General features: G+C 47.0%; 1 protein-coding gene across 1 annotated transcript in view; it reads left to right on the forward strand.

Annotated features, from left to right (window-relative positions):
* The first annotated feature begins 411 nt into the window (after positions 1–411).
* LOC120999701 (zinc finger protein OZF-like) overlaps positions 412–24,219 on the forward strand; it is a 479,279-nt gene continuing 455,471 nt past the window's right edge. The window contains exons 1-4 of the mRNA XM_040430722.1: positions 412–450; positions 1,044–1,167; positions 3,269–3,366; positions 23,506–23,563. Coding sequence (XP_040286656.1) covers positions 1,134–1,167; positions 3,269–3,366; positions 23,506–23,563 — 190 coding nt within the window. The 5' untranslated portion in view covers positions 412–450; positions 1,044–1,133. The remainder of the gene's footprint in view (positions 451–1,043; positions 1,168–3,268; positions 3,367–23,505; positions 23,564–24,219) is intronic.

The raw sequence follows: 24,219 nt of genomic DNA on the forward strand, positions 1-24,219 counted from the left end.
ACACATTAGTTCATGTAAGATGTGATTTTGCTCACATTCCTCCTTCTTTCCCTCAGGTTTCTTAGGTGCAGGACTCTCTTCTTTTTAGAGCCAATGGTCCTTTCCATCAAGGACACACCAAGGATGGAGAAGGACAGAGACCACATGGCTGCAAGGATATTAGATCTCACCCTGGAGATCATCTCCTTGATAACTGGAGAGGTGAGAGTCTCACAGGGAAATGTCTGGAAAGGTGAAGGACTCTTAGAATCTCTGTAGTGATCGGCGTCTCCCCATACACAGGATTACAAGGTATTGAAGAAGTCGTCTGGTGAGTGTGTGACACCCCGTGTGTCAGGAGGATGGAGCAGGACCCAGAGCCCCATCACCGAGCCTCCACCTCATTCCCTGATACATGAGCAGAAGATCCTAGAACTTACCACCAGGATCACTGAGCTGCTGAGCGGAGAGGTGAGCGCTGCTGGGACATTATACAATAACGCCAAGGGAGGGGTCTGGTAATGACTGTGTCCTTGTGTTGTCAGGTTCCTCTAAGGTGTCAGGATGTCGCTGTCTATTTCTTCATGGAGGAGTGGGAGTATCTAGAAGAACACAAGGATCTGTACAAGGACAGAGACCACATGGCTGCAAGGATATTAGACCTCACCCTAGAGATCGTCTCCTTGATAACTGGAGAGGTGAGAATCTCACATGATGACATCACTCTTATCTCTAGTAATAAAACAAGGAAATGTCTAGAAAGGTGAAGGATTCTTAGAATCTCTGTAGTGATCGGCGTCTCCCCATACACAGGATTACAAGGTAGTGAAGAAGTCGTCTGGTGAGTGTGTGACACCCCGTGTGTCAGGAGGATGGAGCAGGACCCAGTGCCCCATCACCGAGCCTCCACCTCATTCCCTGATACATGAGCAGAAGATCCTAGAACTTACCACCAGGATCACTGAGCTGCTGAGCGGAGAGGTGAGCGCTGCTGGGAATGCTGGGACATTATACAATAACGCCAAGGGAGGGGTCTGGTAATGACTGTATCCTTGTGTTGTCAGGTTCCTATAAGGTGTCAGGATGTCGCTGTCTATTTCTCCATAGAGGAGTGGGAGTATTTAGAAGAACATAAGGATCTGTACAAGGACGCCATGATGGAGAATCACCAGTCCCTCATATCACCGGGTAAGAGGAGACCTTCCATGACTGTAGAGGGGAGAACAGTTTTGAATCAAAGTGCGGATGTAGATGTGCTGTGCCACAGATTTGGCTGGGGCTACTGCTAAAGGAGCAGCTAGATTACCCCCTCCAGTCCTTACCCTTTAATCCATATGGACATCACTGCAGGGGAACCACCAGGCCACGACCTTTGGAAGTAGTCTCTGTTCAGTGGCTGCTGACCCACCGGGATCAAGAGATACCAATGAAAAGCCCCAAGGGATCAGCCACAAGACAAGCAAAGACAGGGAGCGTTTGCGCAATGCAGTAAACAGTGCAAGGATCAGAGTAGGCAGCACAGGGTTAATACTAGGAACAGGCAGAGGTCAGGTCAGGCAGCAATAAGCAATAAATCCAGTTAACAGGCAGAGGTGAGGCCGCTCTCAGACGATCAAGTGTTACGCTCCGGACTCGCAGCGCAGCACCCGTCCTGACCTCCCAGCACTGCCGGGGTCGCATTATACTGATTTATGACGCTATGTAACGCTTAGGCCCCTTGCAGACGAGCGTGTCCGGATGCGTCCCGGTGCATTGCGGCAAACCTGCGTGAGTAGGTACGCAATTGCAGGCAGTTTTGACTGCTATTGCGTTCCATTGTTCAGTTTTTATTGCGCGGGTGCAGTTCGTTTTGCACGCGCGTGATAAAAAACTGAATGTGGTACCCAGACCCGAACTTCTTCACAGAAGTTCAGGTTTGGGTTCAAGGTTGTGTAGATTGTATTATTTTCCCTTATAACATGGTGATAAGGGAAAATAATAGCATTCTGAATACAGAATGCATAGTAAAATAGCGCTGGAGGGGTTTAAAAAATAAAATAAATAATGTAACTCCCCTTAATCCACTTGTTCGCGCAGCCGACATCTCTTCTGTCTTATTTTGTGAGGAATAGGACCTTTGATGACGTCACTACGCTCATCACATGATCTTTTACCATGGTGATAGATCATGTGACGGACCATGTGATGACCGTAGTGACGTCATCAAAGGTCCTATTCCTCACAAAATAAGACAGAAGAGAAGCCGGCTGCGCGAACAATTGGATTAAGGGGAGTTACATTATTTTATTTTATTTTAAACCCCTCCAGCACTATTGTACTATGCATTCTGTATTCAGAATGCTATTATTTTCCCTTATAACCATGTTATAAGGGAAAATAATAATGATCGGGTCCCCATCCCTATCGTCTCCTAGCAACCGTGCGTGAAAATCGCACCGCATCCGCACTTGCTTGCGGATGCTTGCGATTTTCACGCAACCCCATTCATTTCTATGGGGCCTGCGTTACGTGAAAAACTAAAAGAGGAGCATGCTGCGATTTTCACGGAACGCACAAGTGATGCGTGAAAATCACTGCTCATGTGCACAGCCCAATAGAAATGAATGGGTCGGGATTCAGTGCGGGTGCAATGCGTTCACCTCACATATTGCACCCGCGCGGAAAACTCGCCTGTGTGAAAGGGGCCTTACAGTTCTGGAACGTATTGGATAACACTGACAGCATTATGTGAGTGTTATCCAATACATTCCAGACCTCTAAGGGTTACAAAGCATCATAAATCAATATAATGCTATGCGACCCTGGCAGTGCTGGAAGTTCAGGACGGGTGCTGCGATGTGAGTCCTCAGCGTCACACTCGCTCATCTGAAAGCGGCCTAAATGTGTAACTGAACTCAAGAGTGGATCTCCTTGGTAGGAAACTAGCAACTAGAACCTCTTACTCAGGCACCATTCCACAGGGGAGGATGCCTTAAATATCCCAGGGAGGCTAGCCATAGAGTGGACGGATTAGGGCCACACATGCTGGCCCTTTAAGAAACAGAAGAACCACATGTCCTACAGGCGGACAAAGCCTCTGCAGGCCAAGAGCTGGCCACAGATCAGCACGCTGTGGACAGAACAATGAAATGCCAACAGGTATGGACCACCGGAGCAGGGAGTTGGGTAAGCGCTCCAACGGCCTTCATGGAACAAGGAGATGTGAGCAGCCACGGACCGGCCACCATCACAGATTCACTCATCATTGGATATAGACAATGTATTCAGTCACTGTGTGTTTTTCCTACAGATGGATCCAGTCAGAGAAATCCACCAGAGAGATGTCCCAGTCCTCAGTATTCCCAGGACTGTCCAGAGGAGAAACCAAATATCCCACTGGATCATCAGGTAGGTGAAGCTGAGGTTTCTACAAATCCTCTACAGACTGATGTAATGGAGCTTTCTACTGACCTCCCCCAGCAGCAGTGGAGTATACTGTACTCTGTATTTCATGTTATTGTTGTTTGTAAATGGTTTCTGGTGTCATAAAAGATTGTATTAATTGTAATTAAATGGAACTTGTCAGCAGAAAAATGGCCCCTAAACGGTCCCCTTTTAACCATTTCCTGACATCCGCCATACATGTATGGCGGATGTTGGGTCTCTAAAGATGGTGTCTGCTCCGGAACAAGTGCCTGAGCCGCCGGGTGCTTGCAGTTCCATACAGCAGACATACGGGGCTAATGTCTGTGATCAGTGATAATGCCGTTCACAGACATTAATCCCCTCAGATGCTGTGTTCAAATGTGACCGCGGCGTCTGAGAGGTAAAAACCCCAGAAGCACGAGCTTTTTGGGCAGGAACACTTTTCCCTGGCTGAAATCAGGGAAGGCGTCCCATAGCAGTAATAGGCCAGAGGCTGTAGAAGGCTTTTAGGACTATTACTTGTATATTCCTTTTTTTTTTTATTCTTTTTATTAATTTTTCAAAGAAAGGGGGTTACAAATCATAGTAGCAGATCATATTTGCGATATAAGGCACGTTACAATGGTACAAGTATCAGGTGGTAAGAACAATAGCAATAGCATTGACGTGGGACTTTTACGCCCACGACTTAAATACCAAGGAAGCACAATATTACATGTATATTCCAATGCGGGTGGCAGCATGTATTGACATATACTGATCTTTGTATTCTGTAATGGCTAAAGTTCCAATACTTAATATCTAATGATTGCATGTTGGGGGCCAAAAAAAAGTTTAAAAAAAATGCTTTTTTAAATTACAAAAAATCTAAAAAATTCTAAAAAATAATCAAAAATATAGACATCATTGCATCCGATAACACCTCTATTTAAAGCTAAAAAATATTGATCCCTTACTGCGAATGGTGTAATGGGAAAAAAACATACCACAAAATGGTATCAATAAAAACTACAGTTCGTCCCGCAAAAAATTAGCTCTCAGGCTACTTTCCCGGCAGGGTCCAGCAAAAACGCTTCCGTTACTGATAATACAACCGTCTGCATCCGTTATTAACGGATCCGGTTGTATTATCTTTAACATTGCCAAGAGGGATCCATTTTGAACTCCATTGAAAGTCAATGGAGGACGGATCCGTTTTCTATTGTGGCAGAAAACTGATCCGTCCTCGGGATCCATATTCCCAGGATGAAAAGCAAAATACTACATGTTGCGGTTTGCTCTCCTTTTTGGAAACGCAACTAAACGGAACGGAATGCATTTTGGAGCATTCTGTTCAGTTTTCTCCCCATTGACAATGAACGGGGACAAAACTGAAGCGTTTTTTTTTCCCCAGTATTGAGCCCCTATGATGGAACTCAATACCGGAAAACTTAAACGCTAGTGTGACAGTACCTGTTAAAGGGAATATTAATTATTAATAAATAGGTGTGAGTCATTTGTTGAGCCTATTTATACTTTAAATACTAACTATCTGGTTGCCCTACCTATTTTCTGAACTACGTGCGTCGGATTATTATGGCGGCGACAAAAGGACTATAAACTGTGTCTGAACAATAAAATATTTATTAAAACAATAACACGTCTACAGTCAATTATTTACGCTATATCTATATATATTTATATCACTGGTTATTAATATATATATATATACATATAGACAAACACTACAATACAACTAAACTACACTAACACAACACAATCCACCCCACAAACTATCTAAAAATACACTTACATACACACACATAAATAGCAGCACCCACCCACCTGGCTACACACTGTCTCTATGGGGTATAAAGGGTTACAGGGGTAATGGCACTGCAAAAGTTAATACGATGCCAGGGGTATAGGCAGGGATGTAGCTGTGGGCTACAGGGATTGGCACTGCAAGGGTTAATACGGTGCCGGCCAGGGATATATGCAGCAAATCGGGGATTGTTGGGGCAGGGGTTAATGACAGGGGTATAAAGGATTGGTAGCAGTGGGTTAATATTGTAGGAATGTTTGACTGGGGTAATATTATCAGGGGTTAATGATACCGGGGTATGGCATGAGGGAATAAAGGGTTAATGCCTTGGTGGTGTAATGCAGGGGTTAAATACGTTGGTGGTATAGGGTTGGGGATACTCAGCCATCCAGGGGTTATTGCTCGTTGTAGGGGATAATCCTTGCTTGTAGCGGGCTGCAGGGCTCAACTCCCCTCCTTTAATGGGGCTGCTCGGTCCATCTCTGTCCTTCCTTCCTTTGTCCTCCCATTGATCGATTATTTAAACCCAGCGGCGCTTGCTCCCGAGCCTCCCACGCTGCAGGCGCGCACGTGACTTGGCGCAGCGATATGACGTCACCGCACCAACCCTGGTGTCCATGGACCGTGCATCTCTGGCGCCGGAGGTACATGGCATACAAGGGCGGAGCCCTTTGTTCCCCTGTCTTTGTAATGCAAAACATCTCCGGCCTTAGCGAAGATGTTATCAAAAGGCAGAGGATCTCTGTTGATCCTCTGTCTTTTGAAATTCCTGCAACTAGACATGATTTCCCGGTTCGCTGGTATGCGCCTGCAGGAGGATTAATCCGCTGGAAGGGGGGGGGGGCATCTGTGGTTGGGGCAACATTTGCCCAGTATCAGAAAATATGGATCGCGCTGCTCTCAGCAGCACAGGGAAAAAGGAAGCAGTCTCTCTCCCTCCCTCCTGTGCTGCTGCCGCTGCCTCCGATGGGAGCGCAGAGAGACGGAGGAGGGGAGCGGCTGTGGCCACTGCGCCACCAATGATAACTAATGTTTAATACATTACAAATGCTGGCGGTGGCAGAAACACATTGCCGGCAACCTGCCTCTGACAGGGCGCTGCGATCAGCGGCAATTAACCCCTCAGATGCCGCACCTGAGGGGTTAACTGCCGCTAATCGCAGCGCGCTGTCATTATCATTGGTGGCGCAGTGCGAGAGACTACTGTCTCTCCACCATGTTAGACCCTCGCTACCGGTCCAAATGGGCGCCTTTTTTTCACCCGCTGAGAGAGAATAAACGGAACTACTATCGAGACATCCTATGTAGTAAGTTGGCCGCTGCTTATGTATGCCATCACCCATCCTCACGAAGGTCTGACCGGCAGGGCTCTCTGTGCTCACGTTTCACTGCTATGGCTTCGGGGGGGGGGGCAGGAGCAGTACCAGCTCCATCAGCAGCAACTTAAGTCAAGAGTCTCTGATGAGCAGTTTTCTTCACCCACCTACTGAAGAAACCACCCACCAGCAGCAGTAAGACATGGAGCAGAACCTGAACCAGCTGGTGGTGGCATTCTTGGACTGCACTTAGTGTGGCATCAGAGCGGCTGTTTAGTGTGGCCGAGGCCATAGTTATCCTAAGGAGAACTCGCCTTTTCACCCAAAATGTGGAGAGACTGACCTTTGTGAACATGAATCAGGCGTGGATCAGCCAGGATTTCCACACACCAGTGCCTGATGCATCAGGCTAAATAATTCTCGTGCCACACCCAAACTTTATCACCTGCTTCACCTCTCCTCCTCCACGACCTGCTTCAGCCACTATTTTGATGCTGCCACCCGCCTGATGCCACACACCTGCTGCCATGTGCTCCTACTGCCACCCACCATCTTGTGCTGTTACCGCCACTGCTTGTGCCCTCCACCTCCCCACTCTGTGACCTGGCCACTGTGTTGTCTCCTCACCACTCTATGACGTGGCCTCTATTTTCCCTGTTTGGCCTTATTGACATCATCATTTATTTTACCCTTCTTCTCATCTGTCAGAAGGACAAAAAAATTAGACACACAACGGATCCCGTCTTTGGAGCAGCTGTCAGGCTTGTATCACATGGTCCCTATTTTGCATCAGGATTGGTTCATGATTTGGTAGCCAAAAGCAGGAGTGAAACACAGAAGACATGCAAATATTCCGTTCACGTGTCATCTCTGTTTTGGATCCACATCAGTTTTTTTTGGCCTTAGCAATACTGATGGATTACTGACCAAATGCTGACCGTGTGAAGGAGGATGCTCAAAAGACAGGATCCGTTCTTAAGGGGTAGTTCTTATGACAGAAGAGCAAAATAACCAGCGACATCAACACAAACTTACTGCTGACACCCGCTCAACTCTGTACGACCCCCTCGCTCTACGTGTATCAGTGTGTAACATAACAGGTTCTGTAGAAATCTGCGGAATCAGCTGATGACAGTCTAAAAGGAGTGCGCACTTTCACTCTATAGTAGAGACCGGGTAAAGCTTAGATGACGTCACTAATAGGCGACCGCTTGCTCAGAATCCGGACAAAGCTGATTCTCCTTTATCTTCTTTTCTTATTGCAGATATTCAGTGCAACGCTCACTCCTCACGCCAGACGCGTTTCGAGGTGCTGTACCTCTTCTTTTTTTTTTTTACTCGTTTTATTGAAGATTAACAACAGGCATGAATCATGACATCATGAAGCAGTCACAACCCGCGCAGGGGAGTCACTGGCTTCTCAGCAAATTATACAAGGACATGTCACAGAAAGGCGGCTTCCCACCCAAAAATCTATCAAATAAAATCAACAGACAGGTTAGTGCTATAACATATTATTCAGACACCAATTACAGCCTTACAGGGCATCAATCAGTGGGGTATTGCCATCAGGGTCCCCCCCCTCACAGAATGCAGATGCGTATGATGCAAGGACTGAGATGAGGAGCATTGCTCCCCCCCATACCTTTTGGAATTTCTGCGGGCACTTCCTATGTGTAAACCACTTTTTCCATAGACATAGCATGATTTACTAATGCTTTCCACTGGTTGACTGTAGGGGACCTGTCCGCCATCCATCTTAGTGCTATCGCCTTTCTGTCAAAAACAGGGTCTCCCCTAAAAATATTCTCTGATGATGCGTCCACAGCTCCTCATCTAGCACTCCTAGAATACATATTTTAGGACAGACCGTTATCGGGGCAGATACCATTGTTGACAGAATCTCCACAATTCTTCCCCAAAAGACCTGCAAATAACTGCAGCTCCATATCAAATGCCAAAAATCATCTCTCTCCTCCTGGCACCTGTGACATCTGCTGCTAGGCAATCTCCCCATTTTATACAATCTGAGAGGGGATAGGTAGCTTCTATGCAATATGAAAAGTTGAGTTCATCTATTGTTCACCGATGGGGAAACCTTAGTGGGCACCAGCAGAGCCTCCTCCCATTCTTCAGCATCAAGTGTAGGAATGGAAGTTTTCCATTTTGCCTCCACCTCCAGTGGTTGAAGTATCATACGATCACCTAGCAGTTGTGTGTATAGTATAGATATGATACCCTTAGGTCCCTGGGATCTTAACACTCCTATCAAGGGATATTTGGAAATGCTACGTCTCCCCCCACTAAACTGGGCACCTAGGGCGTGCCTCAACTGAAGGTACCTATAAAAGAGAGTATGGGGAATCTCAAACTTCTCCTGTAATTGCTGCAGAGACCTCAATACTCCCCCATCATACAATACTTCCAGTGACAAAATACCACACCCTTTCCAAATCGTCGATCCCTCCAGGTTTACTAAGTGCGGAAACATGGGATTATCCCAGAGTGGAACAGCGTCAGGTAAATCTTTATATGAGTTGAGTTTGGCCGCCTTCCATAATTGGTTAGCTAACTTATGAACAGGGAGTAGTCTTCCAGGAACTAAACCCGGGGACTCCAACACAGGCCACAGGGTAGACAGATTAAGATACTCCTTCAGCCAATACCCCTGTTTCACCCATGCCGCAATATATTTCAGCTGACCAGCTAGGTAATATAGGAAAAAATCAGGCAAGGCCGCCCCTCCTTGGAGCCTAGATCTTTGCAGCACTCTCAAGGAGAGCTTCCTCCTGGCCTTACCCCAGACAAAAATCGTCGTTAATGAATGCAGTCTGTCAAAGAAGGCCTTAGAGACCGGAGCGCATGCGTGTGACAGGAGGTACAGACCCTTTGGGAGTAGTATCATTTTGACTAAGTTCAATCTCCCATCACCGAAAGTGGTAAGGACTTCCATGTCTTGACTTTATCAATAAACAAAGATTCTATAGGGTCTATATTTCTTGCCACCGACACGTGAGGGTCCCTTGTGAGTACAATACCAAGATATTTAAAGTGGTCCACTACTGGCAAGTTGTGAAAACTCTCCGGCCAATTATGTACCCAGAGAGGCATAATAGCCGATTTCGTCCAATTTATGTGCAGGCCCGAGTATGTTCCAAACTTCTCGATCACATCAATTGCGCTCGGAAGAGTCCGCTCGGGCTCATCCATAAACAGGAGGAGATCATCCGCATATAAGCCTATTTTCTCTTCTCTATGTCTTTTAGAGATCCCCATAAAGGACTCATCCTGTCTAATACGCAGAGCTAAGTGTTCTATCACCACCGCAAACAATAATGGGGAGAGGGGGCAACCCTGTCTGGTGCCTCTGTGGAGCGTAAATGAGTCAGACTGGCTGCCATTAACTAGTATATTAGCTTTAGGTCTTTGATACAAGATTTCAACCCATCTCATAAACTTTGTGCCAAATCCAAATTCCCTTAAGATCCGCAGAAGGAAAGGCCACTTTACAGAATCGAAGGCCTTGGCCGTATCAAGAGACGCCAGGGCCCACCTTCTCCCTTCTGCCACCCCTATCTGTGCCATGACCTGCGCTCTTCTGATATTGTCAGAGGTAGTCCTACCCGGTATAATTCCAGCTTGATCCTGATGTACTATAGAAGTTATCACTTTGTTCAAGCGGGAGGCCAATAGCCTAGTCAAAATCTTGTAATCTAAATTTAACAATGAGATTGGCCTAAAGGAGCCACATTCATTCGGGTCCTTATCTGGTTTTAGTATTACTACAATAGTAGCATCATATAAAGTTTCGGGCAGTTGATGTCGCTGATGCGACGCTAAATATAATTTAAGGAGTTGGGGGCTTAGAATCTCACTGTATCTAGAATAAACTTCTACAGGGATCCCATCTGGGCCTGGCGCCTTTCCCGCAGGGAGATCATGAATAGCAAGCTGGATTTCTTCTAAAGATATATCCTTATCTAGTAAGTTTTTATCCACCGTACTAAGTCTAGGATGAGTCACCTCGGCAATATAATCGCTCAACTCCCCTTCAGTGTAATGCGCTGCGGAGATATACAGTGATTGATAGAAGCGTTTGAAACCATCTAGTATTCCATCCACAGATTCCACCAGTTGCCCTTCAGGGTTTAGTATGCGTAATACTGGGGGGGACTGTTGGTTGGCTCTAGCAATATGAGCTAGGAGTTTACCCGCTCTATCTCCAGATTCAAACGACTGTTGCTTCATGAAGAATATTCTGCGCTCACTTTTTTCTTTGAGATGCAGCATGTAGGACCTGCCCTTAGCCATCCATTCTCTTCTATTCGCTTCCGTGGGGTCTGAACAGAAAGAGGCCTCGGCTTCTCTACATTTGGCGTGCAAATCTAGTTCCTGTCTAGCTGTATCCCTTTTCACATAAGAGATGGAGGACTTTAAGCAGCCCCTCAGGTAGGCTTTCAGAGTGTCCCACAGTAGCAAGCTCTCTGTCTCATCACCTTGCATATCCAAGAAAACCCGCAGCTGGTCAGGAATTCTATCATTCTGGGTCAGAAGAGTAAGCCAGAAAGGGTGAATTCTCATTTTCCCCCCCTCTAGAGTCGGCCCCAGGAATATTCAAACGTGCCACAACCGGAGCATGGTCCGAAGGTCCCCGCGGCTCATAATTAATATCAATCAGATCCGTATATCCTGCAGCATTGCTCAGAATATAGTCAATTCTCGATAGCGCTCCTCTAGCGGGGGTAAAACAGGAGTATTCCCTTAGCTGCGGGTTTCTAAGTCTCCACAGATCCAGCCATCCCATCTCTGCAGCAATTCTAAATAGTGTGGTAACCGGAGGGATCTCAGCCACCCTCAACCCAGGTGCGCGATGTCTGTCTAGCTCCTCCTGCATAACCATATTAAGGTCCCCCATGCAGAGTAGCCGGGCCGAAGGATATTGCGCCGCGAATCCCAATGTTGTCTGAAGAAGTGAGACCCTAGCCGGAGGGGGATTATATAGGTTATTAATAACATAAGGTACATGATTAATGAATCCTTACACCAACAGATATTGACCTTCAGGGTCTGCGATTGATTGCTGCGGTTCCCATATGAGACCCTTACGAACCAAAATGGCCGCTCCTCTAGAGTGCGAGGTACCGTATGTCTGTAGGGACCATTGCACCCACTGTTTAAAGATTCTGTGCCCAATGTCAACTGTCAAGTGAGTTTCTTGAAGTCCTAGAATGTGAGGGCTATATCGTCTTGTATGCGAAAAAAACGCAATTCTCTTATTCGGAGCCCCCAAGCCTCTCACATTCCAGGACATCACTACTAGAGACCCCATAATCTAAACATAGGGTTTCCCCCAGTATAATACAGAATCTTTCTGGGAAAAAGGAGGGGATCCCTCCGTATCGTAAGTAAACGTCTCTCGTCCCCAACCCGTTCAAAGTACTGAGATGACCATGCCTTCAATAACATAAGAAACACATAACATAACATGTGAATAACTAACCTCTCTAAATATACATCCAGTGCATACATTATAGTGTTAGTTTCGAGGCAATGTATTCGGGGACCGGTACGGGAAGAAAAGGGTATTGAGCCCGTACTGGTGGCTGAACTGAAACGAAGGTGGCCCTCTTCTTTTGCAAATCCGCAGAAAAGTCCGGGTATAGTGATACGTTGGCATTATCATGCATCAGCGCTCCCTTACTCCTCGCTTGGCTGAGGATTAAGTCCCGGTCCCTCCAATTGAGCAGGCGGGCTAGCAAAGGCCTCGGCGGGGCTCCCGGGGGAGGTGGTCTGGCAGGGACCCTGTGCGCCCTTTCAACTGCGTATGCCGCAGAGAATGCGGCTTCGGGGAATTGAGCCTTAAACCATACCTCCAAGAAGTTGACAGGATCTCGCCCTTCCGCTCTTTCAGGTAAGCCCAGGATCCTCACATTGTTGCGCCGGGCCCGATTCTCAAGGTCGTCACACTTCTGCCGCCACAGCCCAACAGATCGCTCAACCTCCTGTATTCTCGAGTCCAGCAGTCTAGTATAATCCTCCAGTGCCGACACACGATCCTCCGTCTGCTTTACTCTCTCCCTCAGTTGAATTACGTCCTGCCTCAGCAGGCCCAAGTCCACCCGCACCTCCTCGATTTTGCATGTGAGGGAGGACTGGCAGGAGGAGATTGCTGTTAGGAGCTGTTCTGATACCACTTTCAATGTGATCTCAGGTTCCCCAGCATCTTCAGGCTCCATCTGCTGCGCGGCCTGCACGTGGAGTGGCGGGAGCCGCGGCTCCATGTTGATTTTCCTGGCGGGCATACTCCTTGAGCTTTTCAGCCGCGGACTGTGCCTTGCTGGGACCCATATCGTGCTGTCTGGGCTTCCTCCTTCTCCTCTGCACTTGCCACTCAAAATTTGAAGTAGGCAGCTTGGCAGGATTAGTCAGGATTTAGTACAGGGAACGGAGCCGCTCTCAAGTGCGTGCGCTCATGCCGGCAGTTAGCCACACCCCTTGCTGTACCTCTTCTTCAGTGGCCACTGAGGTCACGTGGGACGCCATGCTGAGGTCTAGCACACCACGTGGGACGCCGCTGGTGTGCGGCCGCCTGGAATCAGCGCTGCAAAAGAGGCAGTAAAGACGGGTAAGACCCAGCTCCTGGGGAGCACCTATTATGGCATTGTGAATGTACCAGGTGACTTTTGGCTGTGCTACCAACTGTGAATATTGCCGCATATATTAACTGTGAACGATCAGAAGTCATTGGCAAGAGCTACACAGCTTTTACCATCACACCCGTACATGTGCTGTATGTCCATTGATTTACATCTAGCTGCGGTATACTGACACACGTGCCATATTCCTAGTGCCATATAACCGGCATATATGGACCATCTTGTCTATTGATCAGCACGGGCCTTATTTCAACGGTATACAGCCGGCATACATGCTATAGGAATCACCCTGGGACGGGTGCATTGATATACGGGACTCATTCCTATCTATATAGAGGTCATATATCTGTTTATAGCCTGCATTTTATGTACATTTTATTTTAGGGGATATGTTTTTAGGTTAAATAAATTGGGCATCATTGTTCTTTCAAGTGAGCCCTTTTGAGCGTGCCCCTTCTTTGCTTTTGTTATTCACGTTTTCACTTTGGTCCTTAGGGTGGGACTTGTAGGCGAGCACCTTTTTTTATACGGTGAGAGGTTGAGCCGCTGAGCTTTCTGGTTATTGGGGGAACATAATTACTAGTATGGGCACTGTGGGGGTATTATTACTTCTGGAGCACAATGGTGGACATTTACCTTTTGGGCACTATTACTACAAAGGGTACTGTGGGAGAGAATTATATTGGTGGGATTTTTGGGAGCACTATTACTATGGGTCGCTCCCTGGCAGATTTATTTTTGCAGCATCGGAATCATAAATGTGTCACTACTTTTATTATTTTATGACATTCTAATCAATTAAAAAAATATATATTTTACATGATTGGTCAACCCCAAAACTAATACATACCTCCAGACAGATCCTAAAAAAATACAGACTGCAAATCAGACCCCAAAATTTGTACACATCCCATACTTATACAGACCCCAAATTGGCATAAAAATGTATTCAGTCCCTAAATGAAGACCGAAATTTATATCAGATCCCTGAATTAATGCAGACCCCTGTCACACCTATATCTCCCACCTCACCTCTTGGTCCCTTAAAAGGAACCTGTCATCAACTTTATGCTGATCTCACTGAGGGCAGCATAAATTAGTGACAGAAAAGCTGATCTCAGCGCTGTGTCACTCATGAGCTAAAAGTAAGTGGTTGCCGAGAACCAGCATCATAATCATTGCAGCTCAGGCCTCGAAAAGAGTCAGATCTACCTGAGAAGATCTCCTGCTCTCCCCGTCCATCTGCTGATGACTGGCAGTTCTCTTCTAGGTACAAGACTGTCAATCATCAGCAGGTGGGCGGGGAGAGCAAGAATTCCTGAATAACCAGGACTCTTCTCCGGTGGCCGGGACTCTTTTCCAGGCCTAGTCTGCAATAATTGTGATGTTTGGTCTCGGCAACCACTTACTTTTAACTTATAAATGACCGACACCAGTTCGGCTCGAGCATCTCGATGCTCGGCACATGGCGGTACTCGGCCGAGTACCGCATGTGCTCGAGCGAAATACTCGAGTCTCTTCCCCGCACGTTTCTTGGCTGCTAAGCAGCCAATAAACATGCAGGGAGGTACTGGCACGCACTGTAATACCGTAGCCATGTTGGCTACTGGCATTACAGTGATCGGCTGGCAGGAACGCCTCATCGGGTGCTATAAAGCACCCGATGACACATGTTCGGCTCAGTCTTAGGCCTCCTGCACACAAATGTGTGGCGCCCTGTGGCCGTGCTGCAGCTCGAAAATTGCGGGCCGCAATGCACGAACAACGACCGTGGGGCAGCCGCAGTGGATCGCGGACCCATTCACTTTAATGGGTCCGCAATCTGACAGTTCCGCAAAAAGTTAGGACGTGTTCTATCTTTTTGCGGAATGGAAGTACGGGACGAAACCCCACGGAAGCACTCCGTAGTGCTTCTGTAGGGTTCCGTGCTTCCGTTCTGCACCATTCCACATCTCTGGATTTGCGGACCCATTGAAGTAAATGGGTCCGCATCCGTGATGCGAAATGCCCACGGAACAGCGCCTGTGTATTGCGGTCCGCCTTAGTCAGGGAGAGCTGAGCATAGGAAGGGACAGACAGTGTAGGGAGTGTTATTGGAAGATTTTTATTACAAAAACTTTTCAGAGACCCAAAAGTCCTTTTAAGGACTATTGTGTGTGACAGCAGCAATATATATTTTTAGCGCAACCTGCGCTAAATTGCTCAGTCTTAGGGAGAGCTGTGCATAGGAAGGGACAGACTGGTTAGGGAGTGTTATTGAAAGATTTTTTTATCAGAAAAACGTTTCAGAGACCCAAAAGTTCTTAAGGACTATTGTGTGTGACAGCAGCAATATATATTTTTAGCGCATCCTACGCTAAATAGCGTCTAATATTCCGCTGCGGACAGTAAAATTATCCGCGCCACATCTCCTGTGTAAAGTGTGCGCATCCCAAAAATATCTGTGACATCCAGTGTACTTTTTCCATAGACGGTGTCCGCTTCTGACAGTGACATTACCAGTGCCACATCTCCAGTGTACCGTGTGCGGTTAAAAAATTTCTCTGTGACATAGTGTACTTTTTCAATAGACTGTGTCCGCTGCGGACAGTTAAATTAGCAGGGCCACATCTCCTGTGTAAAGTGTGCGCATCCCACGTGTGACATACTTTCAAGCATATATAACATTTAATATGAAGAAGGCAAGCAGTAACGGACGGGGAAGTGGCCATGATGCTGATGGTGCATGCAGAGGCTGTGGCCCTGGGCACATTGTAACTGCCTGCTGCCAGAGCACAAGAAAAACAATCATCCACGATACCTAGCTTCATGTCCCAGTTTGCAGGGCAGTGCAGGACACCACTCTTGAAGTCAGAGCAGTGTGACCAGGTGGTCGGTTGAATTTCAGCAGATAATGCTTCCAGCCGGTTAAGCACCACCGTCTTCCACCAAGTCCAGTCTCGGTAGCCAAGAGTCTGGTCAACAACACAATCCTCACCCTGATCCGCCTTCCTCCCACCATGGAGAGTCTGGGCAAACAAGTGATCCCACACTCAGATATTCAGAGGACCTCTTTTCATCGCCATTACTTGATTTGGCCATCTCGCCAAGCACGCTTGAAGAGGGACAGATCTTGTGCCCTGATTCCCAACCTCTTGAGCATCCACAGTCACAAGAAGATGACGGTGGGGAACGGCAATGAGACACAGTTGCCAATAAGTCCACGGCAATTACTGTCTCAAGAGGTTGATGAAGAGGATGAGACACAGTTGTCAATCATTGAGGTTGTGGTTAGGTCAAAAAGTAAGGAGGATGAGCAGAGTGAGGAAGTGGAAGAAGAGGTGGTGGACGATGAGGTCACTGACCCAACCTGGGAAGGTGGAAAGCCGAGCAAGGACAGCAGTACAGAGGGGGAGGATCTGCAGCACCGCAACAGGCTTGAAGAGGCAGTGGGGTGGTAAAAGGGAGAAGGCAGACCACACCAAACAGGCCCATAACTGTTCCAGGGAGCACCCCCTTGCTGAAATCTCCCTTGCCAAAGGGTAGGTGTTCTGCAGTATGGTGCTTTTAATAGGAAAGTGCGGACGACAAAAGAATAGTAGTTTGCAACCTGTGCCGTACCAAAATGAGCCGGGGCGTGAACACTAGCAACCTCACCACCACCAGCATGATCCGCCACATGGCATCCAAACACCGTAATAAGTGGGACGAAAGCCTGGGTCCACAATCTGTGTCTGCGGGTCACACCACTGCCTCCTCTTCCCCTATGTTACGTGCTGGCCAATCTCCTGTCAAAGGCGCAGGCCCGGATGCCTCCCGCCCTGCACCTGTACCTTTGGAAGCATCATCAACGACCACATGCACTTCCTGTCCCAGTGCAGCGTCCAAATGTACTTACCCCAGGCATTTGAATGCAATTGCAAATACCCAGCCACCCACCCACAAGCCATACCACTAAATGCACACCTTTCCAAATTACTGGCCCTGGAAATGTTGCCATTTAGGCTTGTGGACACTGAGGCTTTCCACAGCCTGATGTTGGCGGCCGTCCTGCGTTACTCTGTCCCCAGCCGACACTATTTTTCAAGGTGTGCCGTGCCTGCCTTACACCAACATGTGTCCCGTAACATCACACGTGCCCTGACCAACGCAGTTACTGGGAAGGTCCACTTAACCACGGACACATGGACAAGTGCATTTGGCCAGGGACGCTACATTTTCCTGACGGCACAATGGGTGAACGTTGTGGAGGTGAATCGTACCCTGGGATGACACAGGTTCTACCGATGCTGAGGATTGCGGGCCCTATGTTGGTCAGGGTTTCCGCCAGCACCTATGTTAGTGGCTCCAACCCCCACTTTTCCTCCTCCTCCTCCTCCACTTTCACCTCCGAATTATCCGTGTGCAGCCCCAGTCAGCCGGTAGCTGGAAGCAGTGTAGCACTGCTGTTGGGGAAGCGACAACAGGCCATGCTGAAGCTGATATGCTTAGGGGACAAACAGCAGAGCTGTGGCAGGGGATATGAGACCAGACTGAGCTGTGGCTCTCACAACTCAACCTACAACCAGGCATGTTTGTGTTTGATAATGGCCATAACTTGGTGGCGGCTTTGGAGCTCAGCAAGCTCACACACACATCCCATGCCTATCCCACGTCTTTAACTTAGTGGTTCAGCGGTTTCTCAAAACCTAACCCAATTTTCCTTAGCTACTGGTGCAGCAGCGCTTGAAATACCCAACTCGCTGGCTGTTGTGCGATGTGAGCACACGCTGGAATTCCACGTTCCACATGTTGGCCAGGCTTTGTGAGCAGCAAAGGGCAGTAGTGGAATACCAGCTGCAACATGGTTGTCGCCTTTCCAGTCAGCTTCCGCTCTTCACAAGCGAGGAGTGGGCATGGATGTCTGACCTCTGTGAGGTTTTAAGAAACTTTGACGAATCAACACAGATGGTGAGCGCCGATAACGCTATTATCAGCGTAACCATCCCACTTCTGTGTCTACTCAAACGCTTGCTGCTCACAATTAAGGCTGACGCTTTGTACTGTATGTGGAAATGGGGAAGACATTACACAGTGTGATAGCCAGACCACCCTCAGTTTGTCTTCTCAGCGCGAATTGGACAATGAAGAGGAGGAGCAGGAGATGGTTTCCTCTGCTGCAGAGGGTAGTACCCATGGAAGATTAATTCCATCTGTTAAGCGTGGGTGGGCAGAAGAACAGGATGAGGAGATTGAGAGTCATCCTCCTGCTGACGACAGAGAAGTCTTGCCTGTTGGTACTGTGGCACACATGGCTGACTTCATGTTAGGCTGCCTTTCCCGCGACCCGCGCTTTATATGCATTTTAGACAACACAGATTACTGGGTGTTCACCCTTCTTGACCCCCACTACAAAGAGAACTTCTCAACTCTCATTCATCTGGTGGAGAGGAGGAGCAAAACAGTGCAATACCAGAAGGTCCTTGTTGGAAAAATTGCTCCAGAAATTCCTATCTGACAACTCTGGCGGCAGAGTCAATAGTTCCTTTGGCAACCAAGGAGGGGAGAAAAGTGGAACACACAGCAGTTCCAACAGAGGCAGGGCAACACTCTCCAAAGCCTGGGACAGTTTCATGACACACCGCCAGCACCCTCACCTTCACCCTGATGCACGTCCTACTGTCACAAGGAGGGAAACATTTTGGAAGATGGTGAAGGAGTACATAGCAGACCGTGTCAGCGTCCTCAATAATTCCTCAGTGCCTTACAACTATTGGGTGCCCAAGCTGGACATGTGGCACGAACTGGCGCTCTACGCCTTGGAGGTGCTGGCCTGCCCTGCCGCCAGCGTTTTGTCTGCGCGGGTATTTAGTGCTGCTGGTGGCATTATAACAGATAAGCGTATCTGCATGTCAACTGAAAATGCTGACAGGTTGACTCTTATAAAAATGAACAAGGACTGGATTGCCCCTGACTTCTCTACTCCACCAGAGGAAAGCTGAGCTGATGAACATAAAGGCACTTTAAATGTGTTGTTTATAATGTGCTGAATATACTGTATTTCCATGCACGCCTTCCACCACAAAAAAGGGTATATGGTTGAATCTTTCTTTTCTCATCCTGCTCCTCCTCTTCCATCATATCAACTTGCTTATTCGTCGCATATAATGCCCTCGCATATATTTTTTTATAGGCTCAGCTGAGCTCACCTGCAGGTCGTCGCATATAATGTTTTACAGGGTCAGCTCACCTGCAGACCCTCGCATATAATGTTTTACAGGGTCAGCTCACCTGCAGACCCTCGCATATAATGTTTTACAAGGTCAGTTCACCTGCAGGCCCTCGCATATAATGTTTTACAAGGTCAGTTCACCTGCAGGCCCTCGCATATAATGTTTTACAGGGTCAGCTCACCTGCAGGCCCTTGCCCTTTTTTAGATGGTCAGATCAGCAGGCCCTTGTTTCAAATGTTTTTGAGGGTCACCAGCAGGCCATCAATCATAGTTTTTCAAGGGTGTGTATGATGCCCTCCGTTATGTGTAACAGGTGGTGTTTTGGAGTTCCGGTTCCTTCTAATGTTTGGCAGCCCTTTCACTTAGTACAAAGGCTTTATGAGTGTAGGAGTCCCACTACCTGAACTATTGTACCACAATGTGAATGAGGTCCGCCTTTATGTGATATACAGGTTGTATCGGGGTGCCTCTTTTTTGTAATTTTTGGCAGCACTTGCACTTTATATACAAGTAAATATACAGGAAAGAATGTTTCCTAACAATTTTTCCTCTAAAAATGTTTTAATTTTTTTCCCCAGTTTTGTGTTATTGTCAGTCTGTAAAAGTGGCGTACTACTTGGACAACATCATTCCCAGCAGCGATCTGGGAGTCCACGATGCATCCAGACACCCTGCCCATGCTGTTCCCGAACAATTTCGGTGGCGTTTCCATCAATTTCTGACCTTTTCCTATGAACCAGGCATCCTGCCCTCTTCAGAGCAGGGGGTGCCTGGTTTAATGCTCGGGTTCTCCCATTGACTTTTATTATATCGAGCATCCCGATGTGTTCGGCAGAGCACCCGAGCACTTTGATTCTCGATCAACACTACACACCACTGAAATCAACTCACCTGTCTCTACTTTTCTGCCGTTAGTATGGGCAGCATAAAGTTGATGACCGGTTCCCTTTAAACACAGACCCCAGACCAGACAAAAATAAAACTCACCTCTCCTCCTCCAGGTACCATCGCTCTTAGTTCAGCACTGTATCCGGGCACTGGCGCTGCACTGTGTCCTGATGTCAGTGTCAGGTCATATCGCGTGCCGCACACTGTATCCTGAAACCTGTGTCAGAACAGAATGCAGTGCTGACGCCGGGAGAAGAGGACCAGGGTGCGGTATGTAATACTAGCACCGTACTTCCCACTCCCGGGGCCTTCTGTACTAATGAGCACTTCCACTACCCGTGCCTCATCATCTATGATTCAGAATGTGGGTGGCTGTAGTAGTACAAACACAATTAGCAGCACCAGTCGCCCGGCTAGTAGTAGTAGCAGACCACAGTTCTCCCTAGCTTCTAGTAGGCACCGGAATATTATAGAGGACAAAGAGGATGAGATTGTGGATTGGATGGCTCACTCCTCCTCTCAGTCACAGCAGGCTGATGTCAACTTTCACCTCTGAGTCTGACATTGAGCCAAGAGTCACAGCATTCCTCCTGCTCTCCTCCTTGCTGCTCCAGAGAAGCTTTTCATTTGCATCATCTCTGTCTCTTAATTGTGCTCTTCTAATGAGGGACCTTCTTGTTTCTGAAAAAGAGGCAACAAAACCCCATGTGCTGTGGAAGATAATCCAAATAGTCTTCCTGTTAATGACTTGTGTGAGAAGTGTCAGAGTTAGGACTGCCATAAGGAGGAAGTTCAGGCAGAGGCGGAAGACCCAATGCATAGCTGTGGTGGTGGTGGTAGTAGTAGTAGTGACTGTAACAGCAATAGTAGCTGTTATGACAGTGTGACAAATGGGCAAACCCAGAACAGGGAAACGGTGGGGGCAAGGATCCCACGATGACATATCACTTTCTGATAAAAGTGACGAGAATGGTTAGGACTATGAGGATGATGATTTTGTGGTGGACAGGACATGGGAGCGGGATCTGTGTGCTGAGGAGGAGGCGGCATCAGAGGAGAAGGGTGATGGCGTGGCTGCAATAAAGAGTGGAGGCAATGTATGGCCGGAGCCAGATCTACTTCTATTTTGATGAGCTCGGGAACTGGTGATGCCACTGAAAACAAGTTTGGCTGCCGCTATCTCTGTGCGAGCGACTCGTGTATGGCTGTTTTTCTTTACAAGGCCAACACACAAAACTGATCTGCAGGATTAAAATATGTCATTGACATTCAAACACAAGCATTGGCAACAGAGCTCTATTGCAGCACATGAGACGGCAACACCAAATCCAGTGGGAAAATAGAACTGGCCAGCATTCGATAAAGTCTGTCCTCTTTTTCCCAGTCTTCTTTGTGACAGCCAGGCCACATCCCCAAGCAGTACAGTGACCTTATCATCAGCAGCTTTTTCTTATCCTGCTCATACTCCTGGTCTTCTGTTCTATCATAAGACATCGATAACATTATGTGTGGCCATGGGAAATCTATTCGCAACCAGCAATTAGCTTGTGTGCAAACTGAACTCCCACGTGGCCAAGTTGCTGGCAGTGCAGTTGCTGCTGTACCACTTAGTTGTGGTAATTGCAGTACAGTTCCATTCCGTCACCAAAATTTAAGTCACCACTCTCCCGCTGTCTCTGCTACAACAAGTAGCAGAAGCTGCTGCCCCAACCTGATGCAGTAAACGGACATGCACTGTCTGAACAGCTAGGTTCAGTTGTACCTGGACGATGCCCTTTCTCTGGCACACACCCTGTTCCCTGACGCTATGGACTTCTGGGAATGCAGATTGGAACAGTGGCTGGAAATGGCAAAGTTTGCTATTACAGTACTATGTTTTCCATCCTGTTTGTGTCATCTCAGGGAGCGTTTTCCTTATGACAGGTGGTATTTTCCCACCCAAGCAGGCAAAATTGTCCTACGCGTTTGCAAAACATTAGCTTTGTCAAAATAATTCAGGCACATGGATCCTTGAGGATTTTCACACATTTCCAGCAGATGACAATGAATAGATCTGCCATTGCTGGCTATTTATGATCAGCCAGTGATGCGACTGCCTGCCTGTTCATGGTGTTCCATACTGTACTGCAGCTGCTGCTCTGCCGGTTGCCATTACTACTACCCCTAAATGGCTGCACATTGCCTGCCCTTTTTTAGGTTTCTCATTGCACTGCTGCTCCCAAAAAAGGGAGAATTTTTAGGCAGGCATCTGCCTCCAATACGGGACAACTATTGTAATGTTTTTAATTTTAAAAAGCATAACACATGAGACGGCACAGTGTCTTTTTAAACAGGCTGCTTCTTAACACTGTCAATAATGCATCCAAATGTGTGAAAGGGTTAAAAAGACACTGTGCCGTCGCATGTGTTATGCTTTTTAAAATTAAAAACATTCCAATAGTTGTCCCGTATTAGAGGCAGATGCCTGCCCAAATACCCAGAGCTATACATATCAGTGTCATTCTGACATTATTTAACGTTAAAGGGCTTAAAAGGGGGAGAGAAGAAAATAAGAAAGAAACACAAGAGAAATAATATGTGTCCTAGGAGATCTTAGAGTGTGATATACCAGTTCTCAGGCCAATCGGAGCACTTGTAATTGAGGTCGAATCGATTCAGACCCAAATTGAATTCTTGGAGTGATTCGTTTAAATTGGACCCGAAAACAATTTCAAGAAATTCGCTCATCCCTAAGGCTACTTTCACTTCTGCGCTTTCTCTTTCCGCTATTGAGATCTGTCATAGGATCTCAATAGTGGGGGAAAACGCTTCAGTTTTGTTCCCATTCATTGTCAATAGGGACAGAACTGAACGAAATGGTGTGCACTCAAAATCATTCCGTTCCGTTTGGTTGCATCCCCATTGCGTACAGAATAACCCTGCAAGCAGCTGCCGAGCAAGACGGATCCGTCATGGCTCACAATGTAAGTTAATGAGGACGGACCTGTTTTCTTGGACACAATAGAAAACTGATCCGTCCCCCATTGATTTCCAATGGTGTTCATGACGGATCCGTTATGGCCATTTTAAAGATAATACAACCGGATCCAGATGCAGACGGTTGTATTATCATGATGGAACCTTTTTTTGCTGGTCCATAATGGATCCAGCAAAACCGCTGGTGTGAAAGTAGCCGAATTCATGTCTTGTAGAAGTGTTTCATTTTCGCCTAGACATAAGAAAAACTATCAGCGGGGTATATTTTTCTTATGTCTTTCATCTTGCAGGAAAGTTCTGGTGAAATGACGAGCAGACTTGAAAAACCCATCTCGGTGTCTGTGAAAGGTAAATCATAAATCTTTCATAAATCTTTTTTGATTGTAAATGCCTTTATTAATGGGACAATTGATAGGAAGTTCAGAGAAACCTCCTCTTCATCATCATTAATGATACTATTAATAATAATAAATTTATAGCCATAATAACCCTTGATCTTCATTGGCACTGGTAAAATGTGACACAATGTGAATAGATTCAATCACAAACACAAAAATGATTGGAGGGTAAATGCCGATTCAGAATGAAGGTCACATGATACGATAGGCCAAAGAACCTGTAGTATGTGGACCCATGAGTCCTTCTCGGGTCAGAGTGCTCCGGTTGTCCATATGCCCTCTCAGACAGGTTCCCACCTTGCAGGGGAGATCAGTAGTACCGGATGTAAGCATTCGGTCAGATTAGGGCCTGGTCCTAAAGATGAAGGTTAAATAGCCATTGAAATAATAACTGGAAAAGTGAAGGCATCTAATGATGATAAGAGAAATAAAGGGAGAAGGACACTTGCAAATTAGCTGATAAAAACCAAACCAAACCTGCTGAGATGAAAGTACTTGTAATTTAAAAAAACTGGTTTCCATATCACAAGACCATCTAGGTAGCAGTTAGCTAAAGACCGATCAAAGGCAATTTAAAATAGGTGTACCGCTTAGACAAGACGGAGG

Source organism: Bufo bufo, chromosome 4, assembly GCF_905171765.1.
Source record: "Bufo bufo chromosome 4, aBufBuf1.1, whole genome shotgun sequence".
NCBI lineage: Eukaryota > Metazoa > Chordata > Amphibia > Anura > Bufonidae > Bufo > Bufo bufo.